The following is an 18,543-nucleotide window of genomic DNA, read 5'->3' as shown; positions in this document are numbered from 1 at the left end:
GGCACTATGGGACAATTTAGCATGGCCGAACCGCCCTAACCTGCATATCTTTGGACTGTGGGAGGCAACCAGAGCACCTGGAGGAAACCCACACAGACACAGGGAGGAGAATGTACAAACTCCACACACACAGACAGTCGCCCAAGGCTGGAATTGAACCCAGCTCCCTGGTGCTAACCACTGAGCCACTATGCCACCCCTCCTTTGTATTTAATAAAGAAATGAAGCTGAAAGTCCAACCACGGCAGCACCAGGAGGTGGAGAAGTTGACATTTCAGGTGTTACAGTATCAGTACAAGTGGCAGCAGTGGGATTCGAACCCTCGCCTCCTTCGAGACTAGAACCTGAAGTCAGTACCTTAGGCCACTTGGCCACGCTCTCAGACCCTGAAGATGTGTTACACCCGAAACATCAACTTCTCCACCTCCTGATGCTATCTGTCCTGCTGTGTTCTTCCAGCCTCCTGCCTGTCTACTTTGGATTCCAGCATCTGTGGGATTTTGTTTTGTCTCGTAAAGTTCAACCATTGCAATCTTGCTGAAGTGCTTAGTTATGCTGTGACCCCACTTCCTGCAAGGGCCCAATCTCCTCCTACTTGGTGCCATTTCCCCATGCTGGCTCAATCTTCCCCAGCTCTCGTCATCGCTGCAGATGTCGCAGGGGGTCCTCCATCACCACGTTGGATGTCAGACCGTCTAGGCGCCATCCTCGGTCCACGCAACAGGCATCGGGAACCCGCCAAGAGGTGGGGGGTGAGCCTCCTTCTTGAACCTCTGCAGTGGTGGAGGATCAGCCACAGTGCCATTGGGGAGGAAGTTCCGGGATCTTTGGCTCCAGTAACGCTGAAGAGACGGCCAATTCTCATTCGGAATGGTGGGGTGTGGAGGGGAACCTGCTCAGAATGGTGTATCTGGTGTCCTGTCATTTCAGATGGTCATAGTTGTTCGTTTGGAAGGTGCTGTCTGAGGAGCCTCGGCAAGTCACTGCAGTGCGTCTTGGATACGCTGCTGCGACTGAGCATCGGTGGTGGAGGGAGTGATTAGATTCCACTACAGTGTGGAGACAGGCCCTTCGGCCCAACCAGTCCACACCAACTCTCCGAAGAGCAGCCCACCCAGACACATTTCCCTCTGCCTAATGCACCTAACACTATGGGCAATTTAGCATGGTCAATTCGCCCTGAACTGCATATCTTTGGACTGTGGGAGGAAACCGGAGCACCTGGAGGAAACCCACGCAGACACCGGGGGGGTGGGGGGGGGGGGGGGGAGAATGTGCAAACTCCACCCAGACAGTTGCCCCGAGGCTGGAATCGAACCCGGGTCCCTGGCGCTGTGAGGCGGCAATGCCAACCACTGAGCCACCGTGCCGCCCCAATGGATGTCTGTGGTGCCAGTCCAGTGGGGGCTGCTTTGTCCCTCGATGGTGTCGAGATTCCCCAGTGTTGCTGGAGCTGCCCCCCCCCTCCAGACAAGTGGGGAGTATTCCCTCACACTCCTGACTCATACCTTGCTGGCTTTAGCGAGGCGTGAGCCAAGGTACGCCCCGTAGAATTCCAAGCCTCTGACCTGCTCTTGCAGCCAACGTGTTTACAGGGCTGGCCTGGTTCAGTGTCTGATTGATGGACGTAGGAACCGAAGGTCGAAGGACCAACAAAGAAAAGATATGTATTTATGTAGCACCTTTCGCAACCACAGAAGATCCCAATGTGTTTTACAACCAATGAAGCGTATTTTCTGATGTGGGCTCAGTGTTGTATTGTCGGAAATGTGGCGGGTATTTGTGCACAGGACGTTCCCACAAACTGTCGTAGTGACCCATGTCATCTATCTTTATTAAGGAATAAGTTTTATTCCCAGACACTGGGGAGAACTGTCTGACTGAGAACGTTTCGCCCTCACCCCACTTTAAAACAACGCCATCTGATATTTTGCATTCAAGTGGACAGGCGGCACAGTGTTCCCTCAGCGCTGACCCTCCGATACTGCCCCCTCCCTCAGCGCTGACCCTCCGATACTGCCCTCTCCATCAGCGCTGACCCTCCGACATTGCCCCCTCCCTTAGGGCTGACCCTCTGATACTGCCCCCTCCCTCAGTATTGACCCTCCAACATTGCCCCCTCCCTGAGGGCTGACCCTCTGATACTGCCCCCTCCCTCAGTATTGACCCTCCGATACTGCCCTCTCCATCAGCGCTGACCCTCCGACATTGCCCCCCTCCCTTAGGGCTGACCCTCCGATACTGCCCCCTCCCTCAGCGCTGATCCTCTGACAGCACCGTGCTCCCTCAGCACTGATCCTCTGATAGTGCGGTACTCCCTCAGCACTGACCCTCCAACAGTGCTGCATTCCCTCAGTGCTGACCCTCCAACAGTGTGATGTTCCCTTAGCAATGACCCTCCGACAGTGCAGCGCTCCCTCAGCGCTGACCTTCCAACAGTGCGCTGCTCCCTTAGCACTGACCCTCCGACAGTGCTGCATTCCCTCAGCGCTGACCCTCTGACAGTGTAGTGCTCCCTCAGCGCTGGCTCTCTGACAGTGTAGTGCTCCCACAGTGCCTACTATCTGACAATGCAGCTGTCCCTCGGCACTGGCTCTCCAATACTGCAAGCACACCCTCTGCGCCCCTTCCCTCTGTGTGGCCTGCGACAGTGTCCCCTCCGTCAGCCCTGACCTTCTGTCAGCGCCCACTCCCTCAGCGCTGACCCTCCGACAGTGCCACACCCGTCTGCACCAACCCTCTGCCAGTGCGGCACTCCCTCAGCCTCAACCTTCTGAGAGTGCCCATGCTCTCAGCCCCAACCCTCCGACAGTGTGGGACTCCATTTTCTTGTTCTGTCAGGTAAGTGGGACGTGCAACCTTGGAACTCAGATTGGAGGGAGTTCCAACTGGAAGGCTGGTCCAAAATGTAAGAGACCATGGGATCCAAAGTTGGCTTGTCAATAGGAGGCAAAGAATGATGATGGAGGGTTGTTTTTGTAATTGGAAACTTGCCTGAAGTAGTATACCACCGGAATCACCCTTGTTGTTTATTATGTATATTAACAACTTGGATATCAATGTAGAAGGTGTAATATTGTGCACAGTTCTAGTTGCTACTGGTCTGGACTAGGCCAGACCACTCAAAATATTCTTAAGCAGATGGCCCAGTCCATAAGGTTGGCTCAGTGGTTAGCACTGCTGTCTCACAGCACCAGGGTCCCAGGTTCGATTTCAACCTCGGGCGACTGTCTGTGTGGAGTTTGCGCATTCTCCCCCTGTGTCTGCGTGGGTTTCCTCCCACAGTCCAAAGATGTGCAGGTTAGGCGAATTAGCCACGCTAAATTGCCCCATAGTGTAGGGTGCATTAGTCAGAGGGAAAAGGGGTTTGGGTGGGTTACTCTTCTGAGGGTCGGTGTGGACCTGAAGGGCCAGTTTCCACACTGTAGGAAATCTAATCTAATCATAACTTTGCAATTTGTTTTGGTAAGTGTACAGTGAAAGTTACCCCAGAGTAAGTTAGCTAGGTTGACTACCAGGCTTTAAAACAGACAAAAATTTATTCACAAAATTACCCAATGAATCACAAAGAACCCTTCCAGAATTCAGTCTATCCAACTAGACTTGTGCTGTTCCTAAGAAACACGACAGTGCCAATAAGCAAACCCCCTTATAAAACACAGTAAAAAAATGGAACAAATGCTTCACAGGTTGAAGTTAGAAGGGCAGAAGAAGAGAGAGAGAGTTTCCACACAGCTCACGGTTGAACTCCTAACTAGTTCTGGACTGAAACACTCAGCCAGAGAGCTGACCACTCCCCTTCCATTATACAGGTCACTTCTAAATCATGACCACTTTGGCCTGAAGTCTCATTTGCTTACATATAAACAAAAGGCCTCTCAATACCCTTAAACCTTTGTACTAAACCAGTCTAATCAGAACTGGAAACCTCTAGGGGGAAAAAAAAACAAGGACACAGTATCCTTTAGAAAAGGAACAGCTTTCAGAAAAAAGGGACCAGTTTCGTGACACTGTACGATCGGAAGGATATTATTGCATGGTACAGAGAAAATGCCTGGTATGAAAAGTCTCAGTTGTGAGGAGAGACTGCATAGACCAGAGGGTGTAGTGATAAGCTGAGGAGCAAGTGGTTTACAGGAGATCTGAGAGAGAATGTATTCACCCAGAGGGCGGTAGGAGGATGGAACGTGCTTCATGAGAGGCTGGTGGAGACAGCTACTCTCGCAACATTAGAGACGCATCTGGATGAGCACTTAAACTGCCAGAGGACAGTAGGATATGGACCAATTACAGGTTAATGGGATTAATGTAGCTTGTTGGTTGGCATAAACGCATTGTGCAAATGGGTCTGCTTCTATGCTGTATAACTCTAACAAAGCCACAGTCTGATGGCTGCAGAGAGACAGACATACAGACAGAGAGACAGACAGAGAGAGAGACACAGACAGGGAGACAGACAGAAAGAGAGAGACAGAGAGACCATGAAGGGATTGATACCCAGGCTCAACAGAGTGCCTCTTAGTGACAAGAGAAATGTGGAACTTTACACTGGACAAAGTTTGAAAAACTCCAGTGATGATTAATCAACACGGGTTGTTTACAAGGGAGTAGGGACAATGTCCATATCCCTGGGCACTGAGTGAAGTGGGAAATGTGTCAGGAATAAGCACACATTGTACAACCTGGACCTGAGCAACGTACAGGGTGAGCACAAAACTACAGAGTGATTCCCTGCAAAAGGGAGCTGGATTATCCACATCTTAGGCTGCTTCCTCTTCCCACTTTTATATTTCTGCAGGAACCCAGTGGGTCAGCCCAGGAAAGGATTGTAAACAAACTGACAGATGCTATTCAGTCCAAGCTCTCCCTGAACAGTGTGTTGCCCCATGCCAGCGGTATCCCACCCGCCATGCCTTTGGTAAGTGTTTGACATGCAGTGACACCACCTGTACTTTAGAGACCACTGCGTCAGTTCCCAATTCCCAGTGCTCGGCTTAATGGTACCTCTGACCCCATTTGCCTCACACCGGCAGAATGTTTTAGTGCAGACAAATGTAGAGGCGGCTTTACGCTCGACCTAACTTCATGCTGTCCCCATCATGGGAGTGTTGGATGGAGAGACAGTGTAGAGGATGCTTTACTCGGTGTCTAACTCTTTTCCGTCCCTGTCCTGGGAGTGCTTGATGGGGAACAATGTAGAGAAGCTGTAGTGTGTATCTAGCCCAATGCTGCCCTTTCCTGGGAGTGTTTGGGCGGACAGTGTAGAGAGAGCTTTACTCTGTATCTAACCCTGTCCTGTCTCTGTCCTGGGAGTGTTTGATGGGGGACAGTGTAGAGGGAGCTTTATTCTGTATCTAACCCTGTCCTGTCCCTGTCCTGGGAGTGTTTGATGGGGGACAGTGTAGAGGGAGCTTTATTCTGTATCTAACCCTGTCCTGTCCCTGTCCTGGGAGTGTTTGATGGGGGACAGTGTAGAGGGAGCTTTACTCTCTATCTAACCCTGTCCTGTCCCTGTCCCTGGGAGTGTTTGGGCGGCACAGTGTAGAGGGAGCTTTATTCTGTATCTAACCCTGTGCTGTCCCTCGCCTGGGAGTGTTTGATGGGGGACAGTGTAGAGCGAGCTTTTCTCTGTATCTAACTCCGTGCTGTCCCTGTCCTGTTAGTTTTGACTGAGCAGGGGGTGGGGGGACAGTGTAGTGCGAGTTCTGCCTTTCTTTATAAGATATGCTTCTTCCCCTCCTCAAAGCAACAGGGTCTTAAACTAACTATCCACTGTCTGTGTTTCTGACGCGATGAACCATTAATGATCTATATTGTTCACAGAAGTACCTACCTGGAAATTTCCCTCGAACATTGAGGGCTCCTGCTCCTGTCACCCATGGGCCAACAAACGGGCATCAAATGCAAATAATTCAGTAAGTAAGGTGTTACACACTCCCGAGGTACGGTGCAATTTGGAGTTTAGCTGTGGAGGGACCACTGTTGGACTGGGATGGACAAAGTTAAAAATCACACACAAAGTTATAGTCCAACAGGTTTATTTGGAAGCACTAGCTTTCGGAGAGCTGCTCCGAACTAGGAGTTGTGTGACTTCTAACTTTGGAGTTTAGGGAAGATGCGTTGTCCTAGACTAGATTAGATTCCCTACAGTGTGGAAACAGGCCATTTGGCCCCACAAGTCCACACTGACCCTCCGAAGGGTAACTCACCTAGACCCTTTCCCTCCGACTAATACACCTAACACTATGGGCAATTTAGCATGACCACTTCACCTAACCTGCACATCCCTGGGCACTACGGGACAATTTAGCATGACCAATCCACCCTAACCTGCACATCCCTGGGCACTACGGGACAATTTAGCATGGCCAATCCACCCCTAACCTGCACATCCCTGGGCACTACGGGACAATTTAGCATGGCCAATCCACCCCTAACCTGCACATCCCTGGGCACTACGGGACAATTTAGCATGGCCAATCCACCCCTAACCTGCACATCCCTGGGCACTACGGGACAATTTAGCATGGCCAATCCACCCGAACCTGCACATCCCTGGGCAATATGGGACAATTTACCATGGCCAATCCACCCTAACCTGCACATCCCTGGGCACTTCGGGACAATTTAGCACGGCCAATCCACCCCTAACCTGCACATCTCTGGGCACTTCAGGATAATTTAGCACGGCCATTCCACCCTAACCTACACATCCCTGGGCACTAAGGGTCAATTTCCCATGGCCAATCCACCCTAACCTGCACAACTTTGGACTGTGGGAGGAAACCGGAGCACCTGGAGGAAACCCACACAGACACAGGGAGAATGTGCAAACTCGACACAGACAGTTGCCCCGAGGGTGGAATCAACCCTGGGTCCCTGGCGCCATGAGGCAGCAATGCTAACCACTGAGCCACCATCTTGAAACCCCCGGTGGCCTCTCCACCGACACCATCCCCGCCCCGTCCACTGCACCTTCCCTGTAACCGCTGAAGGTGCAACACCTGCCCCTTCCACTCCTCCCTGTTCACCATCCAAGGGCCTGAACCAGGTGAAGCAACATTTCACCTGTACCTCCTCCGATCTTGTTTATTGCATTCACTGCACCCAATGCACATTGGAGAAACCAATCGCAGACTGGGTGATCGCTTTGCAGGACCCCGACCTTCCCAAAGCCGGTCACTTTAACACAGCGTCCTGCTCGCATGGCCACATGTCTGTCCTCAGTGGAGAAGGCTGGAAGAACATAGCAGGCCGGGCAGCATCAGCAAGTGGAGAAGTCAATGTTTCGGCTGTGACCCTTCTCCAGTCCTGAACAAGGGTTACAACTGAAACGTCGACCACTCCACCTCCTGGTACTGCCTGGCTTGCTGTGTTCTTCCAGCCTCCTGCTTGTCTACCTTGGATTCCAGCATCGGCAGTTTTTGTTTTCTCTACAGAGGAGTTATAATTAGTAAGTTTGCAGATGACACCAAAATTGGAGGTGTAGTAGACAGCGAAGAGGGTTACCTCAGATTACAACAGGATCTGGACCAGATGGGCCAATGGGCTGAGAAGTGGCAGATGGAGTTTAGTTCAGATAAATGTGAGGTGCTGCATTTTGGGAAAGCAAATCTCAGCAGGACTTATACACTTAATGGGAAGGTCCTGGGGAGTGTTGCTGAACAAAGAGACCTTGGAGTGCAGGTTCATAGCTCCTTGAAAGTGAAGTCACAGGTAGATAGGATACTGAAGAAGGCGTTTGGTATGCTTTCCTTTATTGGTCAGAGTATTGAGTACAGGAGTTGGGAGGTCATGTTGTGGCTGTACAGGACATTGGTTAGGCCACTGTTGGAATATTCTGTGCAGTTCTGGTCTCCTTCCTATTGGAAGCATGTTGTGAAACTTGAGAGGGTTCAGAAAAGATTTACAAGGATGTTGCCAGAGTTGGAGGGTTTGAGCTACAGGGAGAGGCTGAACGGGCTGGTGCTGTTTTCCCTGGAGCGTCGGAGGCTGAGGGGTGACCTTATAGAGGTTTATAAAATCATGAGGGACATGGATAGGATAAACATCTTTTCCCTGGGGTGGGCTAGTCCAAAACTAGAGGGCATAGGTTTAGGGTGAGAGGGGAAAGATATAAAAGGGACCTAAGGGGCAACTTTTTCACACAGAGGGTGGTACGTGTATGGACTGAGCTGCCAGAGGAAGTGGTGGAGGCTGGTACAATTACAGCATTTAAAAGGCATCTGGATGGGGACATGAATAGAAAGGGTTTGGAGGGATATGGGCCGGGTGCTGGCAGGTGGGACTAGATTGGATTGGGATATCTGGTCAACATGGACAGGTTGGACCGAAGGGTTTGCTTCTGTGCTGTACATCACTGAGTCTATGATGTGTCTGTTCTCTGCATGCCGTAGTGTTCCAGTGAATCACAGCGCAAACTGGAAGACCATTATCTCGTCTTCAGACCAGGCACGTTACAGTCTTCTGCACTTAGTACTGAGTTCAACACCCTCAAATTGTGAACCAGCTCCCATTCCTTCCCTTTGTTTTTTAGCTTGTTGTCATATCCTCTTTTCCCTCCCCTGTCCAAGTGGGACTGTCTGTCCTTTCAGGTCTGGATAGAGACAAATGCTGGAACCCAAGGTGGACAGGCAGGAGGCTGGAAGAACGCAGCAGGCCAGGCAGCGTCAGGAGGTGGAGAAGTCGGCACCTCAGGCCTTAAAGAAGGATTACACCCGAAACGTCGACTTCTCCACCTCCTGACGCTGCCTGGCCTGCTGCGTTCTTCCAGCCTCCTGCCTGTCCTTTCAAGCCTGGCAGGTCGACCCACCAGTGTTCTGCCGTTGTCACATTCCGATCACTTAATCTGAATGTTCAACATGTCTTCGCCATCAGCACCCTGCACCCTACCCCTCCACAGTTCACTTCCGCTTGCTCTCTCTGCATGGGGTGCTGTCTGACCCGCTGTAATCTCCAGCATTTGTTGTTTTCAGTCGGGATTCCGTGATTCTATGATTCAGTACTGGTTCCTCCCAGTTCAGTTGACACACGCCCTGTCTCACAAGGGCCAGCTGTGAAATAGAGTCATAGAGATGTACAGCACGGAAACAGACCCTTCGGTCCAACCCGTCCATGCCGACCAGATATCCCAATCTCGTCCCACCTGCCAGCACCCGGCCCATATCCCTCCAAACCCTTCCTATTCATGTCCCCATCCAAATGCCTCTTAAATGTTGCAATTGTACCAGCCTCCACCACTTCCTCTGGCAGCTCATTCCATATACATACTGTGTGAAAAAGTTGCCCCTTACGTCTCTTTTATATCTTTCCCCTCTCACCCTAAACCTATGCCCCTCTAGTTCTGGACTCCCCCACCCCGGGGAAAAGACTTTGCCCTATTTACCCTATCCATGCCCCTTCTAATTTTATAAACCTCTATAAGGTCACCCCTCAGCCTCCGACGCTCCAGGGAAAACAGCCCCAGCCTGTTCAGCCTCTCCCTGTAGCTCAGATCCTCCAACCCTGGCAACATCCTTGTAAGTCTTTTCTGAACCCTTTCAAGTTTCACAACATCTTTCCGATAGGAAGGAGACCAGAATTGCACGCAATATTCCCTATTGACACAATTATGCATTACCTTAGCACTTAGCTCAAAACGTTCATGATATAATCACAGGCCTACTCAAGGACAGGGCCCCGAGTGAGTCACGCTATGCATAGCTGAATTAAAACATTCTCAAAGTACCGATGGAATAACCACTAATGTGAAGCCACCTGGGGTTTCAAGACTGGAGGTGTTCCGCAAAGCGGTCACCCAGTCTGCGATTGGTTTCTCCAATGTGCATTAGGTGCAGTGAATACAATACACAAGATCAGAGGAGGTACAGGTGAAATGTTGCTTCACCTGGTTCAGGCCCTTGGATGGTGAGCAGGGAGGAGTGGAAGGGGCAGGTGTTGCACCTTCAGCGGTTACAGGGAAGGTGCAGTGGACGGGGCGGGGATGGTGTCGGTGGTTGTAAGATGAACTGGAGGCAACGATCCTTGCAAAATGAGGACATTGGTAGTGAGAGCAAGGTGTGTTTGGTGATGGAGTTGTCTGAAAGGGCAGAGAATGATTCTTTGAATGCAGAGGCTGGTGGGACAGAAAGTGAGGACGAGGGGTACCCGATCACGCTGTTGTCAGCGATTGGGGGGGGGGTGGCAAGGGAGGGAGCACGGGCGATGGGACGGATGCAGTTGAGGGCCCTGTCAAACAGAGTGGGTGGGGAAACCACTTTTTACAAAAAAGAATATTAAAACTGTTCATTATTGAAACATTTACATAACACAGCCAGGGCAGGGAAATATAAAGACAAGTTCAGAATAATTGTCAGTGCCGACATTCACTCTCCCATTCCGCACTCAAATCCGAAAAACAAAACGAGCTCAGTGAGACTGATGTGGGACAGGAGACCATTCAGCCATAGGGTCAGAGAGATGTACAGCACGGAAACAGACCCTTCGGTCCAACTCGTCCACGCCCACAGGATATTCTAACCTCATCCAATCCCATTGGCCAGCACTTGGCCCATAAACCTCGAAACTCTTCCTATTCATGTCCCCATCCAGATGCCTTTTAAATGCTGTCATTGTACCAGCCTCCACCACTTCCTCGGGCAGCTCATTCCATACACGTACCACCCTCTGCGTGAAAAAGTTGCCCCTTTTAGGTCCCTTTTATATCTTTCCCCTCTCACCCTAAACCTATGCCCCCCTAGTTCTGGACTCCCAAACCCTTTTCAGCAAGCAGCCTGCAGAATCAAACAAAGTCGAAACATGTGGTGCTTGGAAAGCACGGCCGGTCAGGCAACATCCCAGGAGCAGGAGAGTCGACATTTCAAGCATAAACTCTTCATCAGGAACGTGTGACGGGCTTACGCTCCAAACATCGACTCTCCTGCTCCTCGGATGCTGTGCCTTTCCAACACCACACTTTTTGACACTGATTTGGAGATACTGGTGTTGGACTGGGGTGTACAAAGTTAAAAATCATACAACACCAGGTTAGAGTCCAACAGGTTTGACCTGTCGGACCATAACCCTTTGTTGTGTGATTGTTAGCGTTTTGACACTTGTCTCCAGCATGCGGTCCTCACTTTCTCCCTGCGGAATCAGACGAGATAGGAGCTCTCACTTCCTTGAGCTGGAGGTATTATCCAAACATGATAGGCCCAAGGTGGAGCAGGGCGAGTGTTAGAGAAGAGGGCAGAGGAGGGGTGCGTGTGCGGTGAATGCTCCAACCAACATTTCTCCCCTGCACTCCTCACCTCTGTTTCACCCCCGTTGTTCCCGAACAGACAGCGGGAGAACCGAACAGCCACCGAGCCCTCCAGCTACCTGAGAACACAGCACGTCCATCCAGAGCGGGGACGCTGCCAGGACGGGTCCCCTTCACGAGGACCTGCAGGCCCAGGCACCTCTGCCGCAGGCGCCAAGAATTCGCTCAGCGGGGACCTGGCAGGTAATGAGCAGCCACAGGTGAGATGGGCACCGCCATGACTTCACTTTTTAAAATCGGGATTGCTGCCGAACGAGATGGAACCTATCACAGCTTTCACTTTGAGAGTCGCGTTCATACAAAACCGTCAGGTCAGTGCAGCTCACAGAGGTGGCCGTTCGGCCCACAGAATCATTGGATTGGGACAGTACACAACCCATACTAGGATCTTGGGGCGGCGCAGTGACTCAGCGGTTCCGTTTTCCTCCCACAATTCAAAAATGTGCAGGTTAGGGTGGATTGGAAATGCTAAATTGTCCCATAGTGCCCAGGGATGTGCAGCTTAGGGTGGATTGGCCATGCTAAATTGTCCCATAGTGCCCAGGGATGTGCAGGTTAAGGTGGATTGGCCATGCTAAATTGTCCCGTAGTGCCCAGGGATGTGCAGGTTAGGGTGGATTGGCCATGCTAAATTGTCCCATAGTGCCCAGGGATGTGCAGGTTAGGGTGGATTGGAAATGCTAAATTGTCCCATAGTGCCCAGGGATGTGCAGGTTAGGGTGGATTGGCCGTGCTAAATTGTCCCATCGTGCCCAGGGATGTGCAGGTTAGGTGGATAGGCCATGCTAAATTGTCCCATCGTGCCCAGGGATTAGATTAGATTAGATTAGATTCCCTACAGCGTGGAAACAGGCCCTTCGGCCCAACCAGTCCACACCGATCCGCCGAAGAGTAACCCACCCAGACCCATTTCCCTCTGACTAATACACTTAACACTTATGGGCCAATTCACCGGACCTGCATATCTTTGGACTGTGGGAGGAAACCAGAGTAACCGGAGGAAACACACACAGACACGGGGAAAACGTGCAAACACCACAGTTATGGTGGATTGGCAATGCTAAATTGTCCCGTAGTGCCCAGGGATGTGCAGGTTAGGGTGGATTGGCCATGCTAAATTGTCCTGTAGTGCCCAGGGATGTGCAAGTTAGGGTGGGTTGGCCATGCTAAATTGTCCCATAGTGCCCAGGGATGTGCAGGTTAGGGTGGATTGGCCATGCTAAATTGTCCCGTAGTGCCCAGGGATGTGCAGGTTAGGGTGGATTGGCCATGCTAAATTGTCCCATAGTGCCCAGGGATGTGCAGGGTAGGGTGGATTGGCCATGTTAAATTGTCCTGTAGTGCCCAGGGATGTGCAGGTTAGGGTGGGTTGGCCATGCTAAATTGTCCCGTAGTGCCCAGGGATGTGCAGGTTAGGGTGGATTGGCCATGCTAAATTGTCCCGTAGTGCCCAGGGATGTGCAGGTTAGGGTGGATTGGCCATGCTAAATTGTCCCATAGTGCCCAGGGATGTGCAGGTTAGGGTGGATTGGCCATGCTAAATTGTCCCGTAGTGCCCAGGGATGTGCAGGTTAGGTGCATTAGTCAGGGGTAAATATCTGATAATAGGACAGGGAAATGGGTCTGGGTGGGTTACTCTTCAGAAGATCGGTGTTACAACACAGGATAAACCCCATCTCTAATTTAAACCAGCCACACAGAAAAGATTCACCTCTGTTAAAATTCAAGAGGCAAAGGACTATCCCAGAGGTCCTTAAAGAAAAATTTACAACTTTATCCTTTAATTCCAACAGAGAATATTAAAACCAACAAGTATTTACAACTTCTTTCTCTTAAACCTACCTGTTACCTCCCACTCTACAAAACTAGACTGATAAAAATTCCCGATGTTTCGAAACCAGGCAGCTTTGCAAATTCTCCTTTCTAGATTTTCCCTGTAAATGCTCTCCCTGTCATCCTCGATGTCCTGCTGCACGTACTCCCCACAGACAGGTATCTTTCAGAGAGCTTTTCAGCTAGCAGTCTACATTTGTTGGTCCTTGGCAGTTCTCCCCCCAACTGTTCAAAATGACTGGTTTTATACCCCAATACATCGGATTGTTTTATTGATTTTAATATTAGCAAAATATTATATTCAAATTTGATTGGAGTTTGGTATCTTGGGGCACGGCCAATCTCGGGGCATAATTTAAACTGATTGGCTGAATTTGAATTTGTTTTTGTTTCATGGTAACCTATCTGCTGCTATTTGTTTCGATCAGTTGTGACATTGTTGCCTTGTTCAGGACTCTCTGTGCTTTGTCAGTCCTGGCGAGCGTTTCAACTCGCTTAAAGGTACAGTCCACCTCTACACCTTCATAACAGCCAGTGTGAACTCACAGGGCGAAAGGGCCTGTTTCCACAGTGAAGGGATTCTATGATCTTCACAGCGCAGAAAGAGGACGCTCGGACCATCGAATCCGCAGCATCCCAACATAGACAATCACTCACACCACACTCGCTGCAATTCTGCATTTACTATGGCTAAACCACCTAGCCTGCAAATTCTTGGACCCCTCGGTGCAATTTAGCATGGCCAATCCATCTAACCGGAAGGAGGTGATTCACCCCATCGTGGCCACACCGGCTCCCAAAAGAGTTACCCCGCTAGTCCCACTCCCGGCCCTATCTCCAAAGCTTTCTGGATTCATCACATTCAAGTACAGATCCAGCTCTCTACCTAAACCTTTTTGTTTTGAATCCCCCTACCGTCAGCCCTTGGAGTCTGCGACCCTCTGAAGAGCATCCCACCCAAACCCTATCTCAGGAACTTCACATTTCCCATGGCTAACACACCTAGCCTGCATATTCCTGGACACTGTGGGACAACTTAGTGTGGCCAATCCACCCTAACCTGCACATCCCTGGGCACTATGGGACAATTTAGCATGGCCAATCCACCCTAACCTGTACATCCCTGGGCACTATGGGACAATTTAGCGTGGCCAATCCACCCTAACCTGCACATCCCTGGGCACTATGGGACAATTTAGCGTGGCCAATCCACCCTAACCTGCACATCCCTGGGCACTATGGGACAATTTAGCGTGGCCAATCCACCCTAACCTGCACATCCCTGGGCACTATGGGACAATTTAGCATGGCCAATCCACCCTAAATGCACATCTTTGGCCTATGGGAGGAAACTGAAGCACCTGGAGGAAACCCACACATACAGGGGGAGAACGTAAAAACTCCACACAGACAGTCACCCGAGGCTGGTACTTCCTGTGGAATTCGCCTCCATCACTCTCCTGGGCAGTGCATTCCAAATCCTAATACTCTTGGAGTGAAAACGTTTCTCCTCATTTCGTTTCTAGTTCTCATGCTGACACTTTTGAATTTGTGACCCCCAGTTACTGACCTATCGAGTGGTACGTGTATGGAATGAGCTGCCAGAGGATATGGTCGAGGCTGGTACAATGACAACATTTAAAAGGCACCTGGATGGGTATATAAATAGGAAGGGTTTGGAGGGATATGGACCGGGTGCTGGCAGGTGAGACTAGATTGGGTTGGGATATCTGGGTCGGCATGGACGGGTTGGGCCGAAGGGTCTGTTTCTGTGCTGTACATCTCTATGACTCGATATCAACTCGTGGATACAGATTGTCCTTCTTTACCCTGTCAAAATTGTTCACCATTTTGCACACCTCAATAAGATCACCTCTTAATATTCTCTGCTCTAAGAGCAGAAGCCCCAGTTTCTCTCATCTCTCATTGAGTCTAAAATCTCTCATGCCTGGTATCATTTTGGTCAATCTCTTTTGAAGTCTTTCCAAGGCTTTAATATTCTTCTACAAATAAGGTGCCCAGAACTGCACACAATGCTCTAAATGTGGCCTGACCAATGATTTGTAGCATAATTTCCTTGGTTTTTAGATAAGCAGTGTCCACGGCAGACACCATCTCCCTGGCCCTCCACTCATCCCTGGGACAGCTGGATAACAAGGGCACCCATATCTGGTTCCTGTTTATTGCCATTAGCTCTGTCTGCAACACCACAATTCCAAGCAAACTCACCTCCAAACTCCAAGATCTGCGACTCTGCACCACTCCCACCACCCAGCTACAACTGGGTCCTCGGCTTCCTGATCCGCAATCAGTAAGGACAGGTGACATCACTTCCTCCTGAATAATCCTCAACACCGGGCACCCCTCCAGGCTGCGTGCTCAGCCCTGACTGTACCCCTTATGACTTTGTGGCCAATTTCATGGCTCGAACTCCACTCGCAAATTTGCTGATGACCCCACCACAGCGGGCCGGATCTCAAACAATGATGAGAAAGAGTGCGGGAATGAGCTTAGTGACGTGGCAGAGAGACAACACTCAATTAGGAGAAAGTGAGGGGCTGCAGATGCTGGAGGTCAGAGTCGAGAGTGTGGCGCTGGAAAAGCACAGCAGGTCAGGCACCATCCGAGGAGCAGGACAATCGACATTTCGGATATGAGCACACCCTCGACTCTGATCTCCAGTGTCTGCAGTCCTCACTTTCACCTGGTTGATTTTAACCCAAACTGAGGAGCCTCTTCCAAGGGCGCCTACCTGGAAGAAGATCTCCTCTCTCTACAAGGTCGTGGTGAAGGGCTTATGCCCGAAGCGTCGATTCTCCTGCTCCTCGGATGCTGCCTGACCTGCTGCGCCTTTCCAGCGCCACACTCAACGACAATCTCTCCCTCAATGTCAGCAAAACAAAGGAACTGGTCAGCAGCCTCAGGAAGCCAAGTGGAGGACGCGCCCCTGTCTGAGGTGGAGATGGCCCAGAGCTTCAAGTTCCCAGAATTAAGTACCACCAACCATCTGTCTTGTTGCATCCATGTCGACGCTACGGTTCTGAAAGCACACCAACGCCTCAACCTCCTCAGAAGTACTTCCAGCCCCTGAGAAAAAGAACAAGAAATGACGTCGCCACAGGAAATGACGTCATCACAGGAAATGATGTCACCGCATGAAATGATGTCACCACCGGAAATGACGCCACCAACCAGAGGAAACTCAAACATATAAATAGAAAGCGGGCTACACCACCAGAGCTTCATTCGGAGGCTCTCTGAAGATGTTATCTAGTATGGTGACGAAACATCTGAAGACGAACCTTGCAGCTCAGCGAGCAAACCTACATCCAGGCTGAGGAAATTCAGGGCGTCCGCAATGACTCTTACCAATTTTCTATAGGTGCACTATGGAAAGTGTCCTTTCCCGATGCATCACAGTTTGGTATGGCAATTGCTGTGCCCAAGATCGCAAGAAATTACAGAGAGTTGTGAACGCAGCCCAGTCCATCACGAAAGCCCAGCCCTTCCTTCCACTGACTCCATCCACACTTCCCACTGCCTCGGGAAAGCAGTCATCAAACACCCCTCCCAACCCGATTATAATCTCTTCCATCAGGCAGAAGATACAAAGATTTGAGAACAGCTTCTTCAGACTTCATCAGGAGCTAGTGCTTCCCAATAAATCTGTTGGGCTATAACCTGGTGTTATATGATTTTAAAATTTTGTCCACCTCAGTCCAACATCGGCACCTCCACCTCAGACTTATTTAGATTAGATTAGATTCTCTACAATATGAAAACAGGCCCTTCAGCCCGACAGGTTCACACTAACCCTCCAAAGAGTAAACTGCCCAGACCCATTTCCCTAAATGATATTTACCCCTGACTAATGCACCTAACATTATGGGACAATTTACCATGGCCACTCCACCCTAACCTGCACATCCCTGGACACTATGGGACAATTTAGCATGGCCAATCCACCCTAACCTGCACATCCCTGGACACTATGGGACAATTTAGCATGGCCAATCCACCCTAACCTGCACATCCCTGGGCACTATGGGACAATTCACCATGGCCAATCCACTCTAACTTGCACTTCTTTGGATTGTGGGAGGAAACCAGAGCACCTGATGGAAACCCACGCAGACACGGGGAGAATGTGCAAACTCCACACAGTCACCCAAGGCAGGAATTGAACCTGCATGCCTGGCGCTGTGAGGCAGCAGTGCTAACCACCGAGCCACCGTGTAGCTCCTCAACAGATCTATCACATATTAGAGTTGACCTTTCTCTGCACTGTATCTGTAGGTGTAACACTATGTTTTGCATTCTATTTTATTACCCTGGTGCACTTATTGAAGGTATGAATTGTCTGGATAGTGCACAAAACAGTACTTCTCACTGTATCTCGGTACACACATCAATAACAAATCAAATCAAATCAAATACTCTATGCCTGTATGTATAAACCCAAGGATCCCGTAAGCCTGCGTAACAGCCCTTTCAAATTGTGTCAAAATATGTGGTGCTGGAAAAGCACGGCCGTTTAGATGCATCCGAGGAGCAGGAGTGTCGACGTTTTGACCATAAGCTCTTCATCAACAACGAAGAGTTTCAAAGATTCAGGCCTCTCTGAGTGAATGGCTGACCCCTGATCCTGAGACTAGTCCCGACCCTGTCAAACCCTGTCCAAGTAGAATCCCTACAGTGTGGAAACAGGCCCTTCAGCCCAACAGGTCCACACCGACCTTCTGAACAGTAACCCACCCAGACACATTCCCCCTACCCGACACTTACTCTGACTCATGCACCTAACCTGCACATCCCTGGGCACTATGGGACAATTTAGCATGGCCAAGCCACCCTAACCTGCACATCCCTGGGCACTAAGGGCAATTTAGCATGGCCAATCCACCCTAACCTGCACATCCCTGGGCACTATGGGACAATTGAGCATGGCCAAGCCACCCTAACCTGCACATCCCTGAGCACTATGGGACAATTTAGCATGGCCAACCCACCCTAACCTGCACATCCCTGAGCACTATGGGACAATTTAGCATGGCCAATCCACCCTAACCTGCACATCCCTGGGCACTACGGGACAATTTAGCATGGCCAATCCACCCTAACCTGCACATCCCTGGGCACTACGGGACAATTTAGCATGGCCAATCCACCCTAACCTGCACATCCCTGTGCACTATGGGACAATTTAGCATGGCCAATCCACCCTAACCTACACATCCCTGGGCACTATGGGACAATTTAGCATGGCCAATCCACCCTAACCTGCACATCCTTGGACACTATGGGACAATTTAGCATGGCCAATCCACCCTAACCTGCACATCCCTGGGCACTATGGGACAATTTAGCATGGCCAATCCACCCTAACCTGCACATCCTTGGACACTATGGGA

The 18,543-nt window shown here is 50.4% G+C and overlaps 1 protein-coding gene across 4 annotated transcripts in view; it reads left to right on the top strand.

Annotated features, from left to right (window-relative positions):
* LOC140453991 (uncharacterized) overlaps window positions 1-18,543 on the top strand; it is a 65,177-nt gene that overhangs the window by 30,321 nt on the left and 16,313 nt on the right. For 2 of the 4 annotated variants that reach the window (XR_011952534.1, XM_072548902.1), the window contains exons 6-8: window positions 4,799-4,918; window positions 5,824-5,915; window positions 11,319-11,482. Coding sequence is in view for 2 of the 4 variants with exons in the window: in XM_072548902.1 (XP_072405003.1) it covers window positions 4,799-4,918; window positions 5,824-5,915; window positions 11,319-11,482 (376 nt within the window). In the remaining 2 variants the exon portion in view is untranslated. Of the gene's footprint in view, window positions 1-4,798; window positions 4,919-5,823; window positions 5,916-11,318; window positions 11,500-16,026; window positions 17,139-18,543 lie in introns of those variants that run through there. The other 2 variants (XM_072548903.1, XR_011952533.1) reach the window with 2 other exon arrangements.

This window comes from Chiloscyllium punctatum, chromosome 28, assembly GCF_047496795.1.
Source record: "Chiloscyllium punctatum isolate Juve2018m chromosome 28, sChiPun1.3, whole genome shotgun sequence".
Classification (NCBI taxonomy): Eukaryota; Metazoa; Chordata; class Chondrichthyes; order Orectolobiformes; family Hemiscylliidae; genus Chiloscyllium; species Chiloscyllium punctatum.
This window is presented reverse-complemented; position numbering and strand designations above follow the sequence as displayed.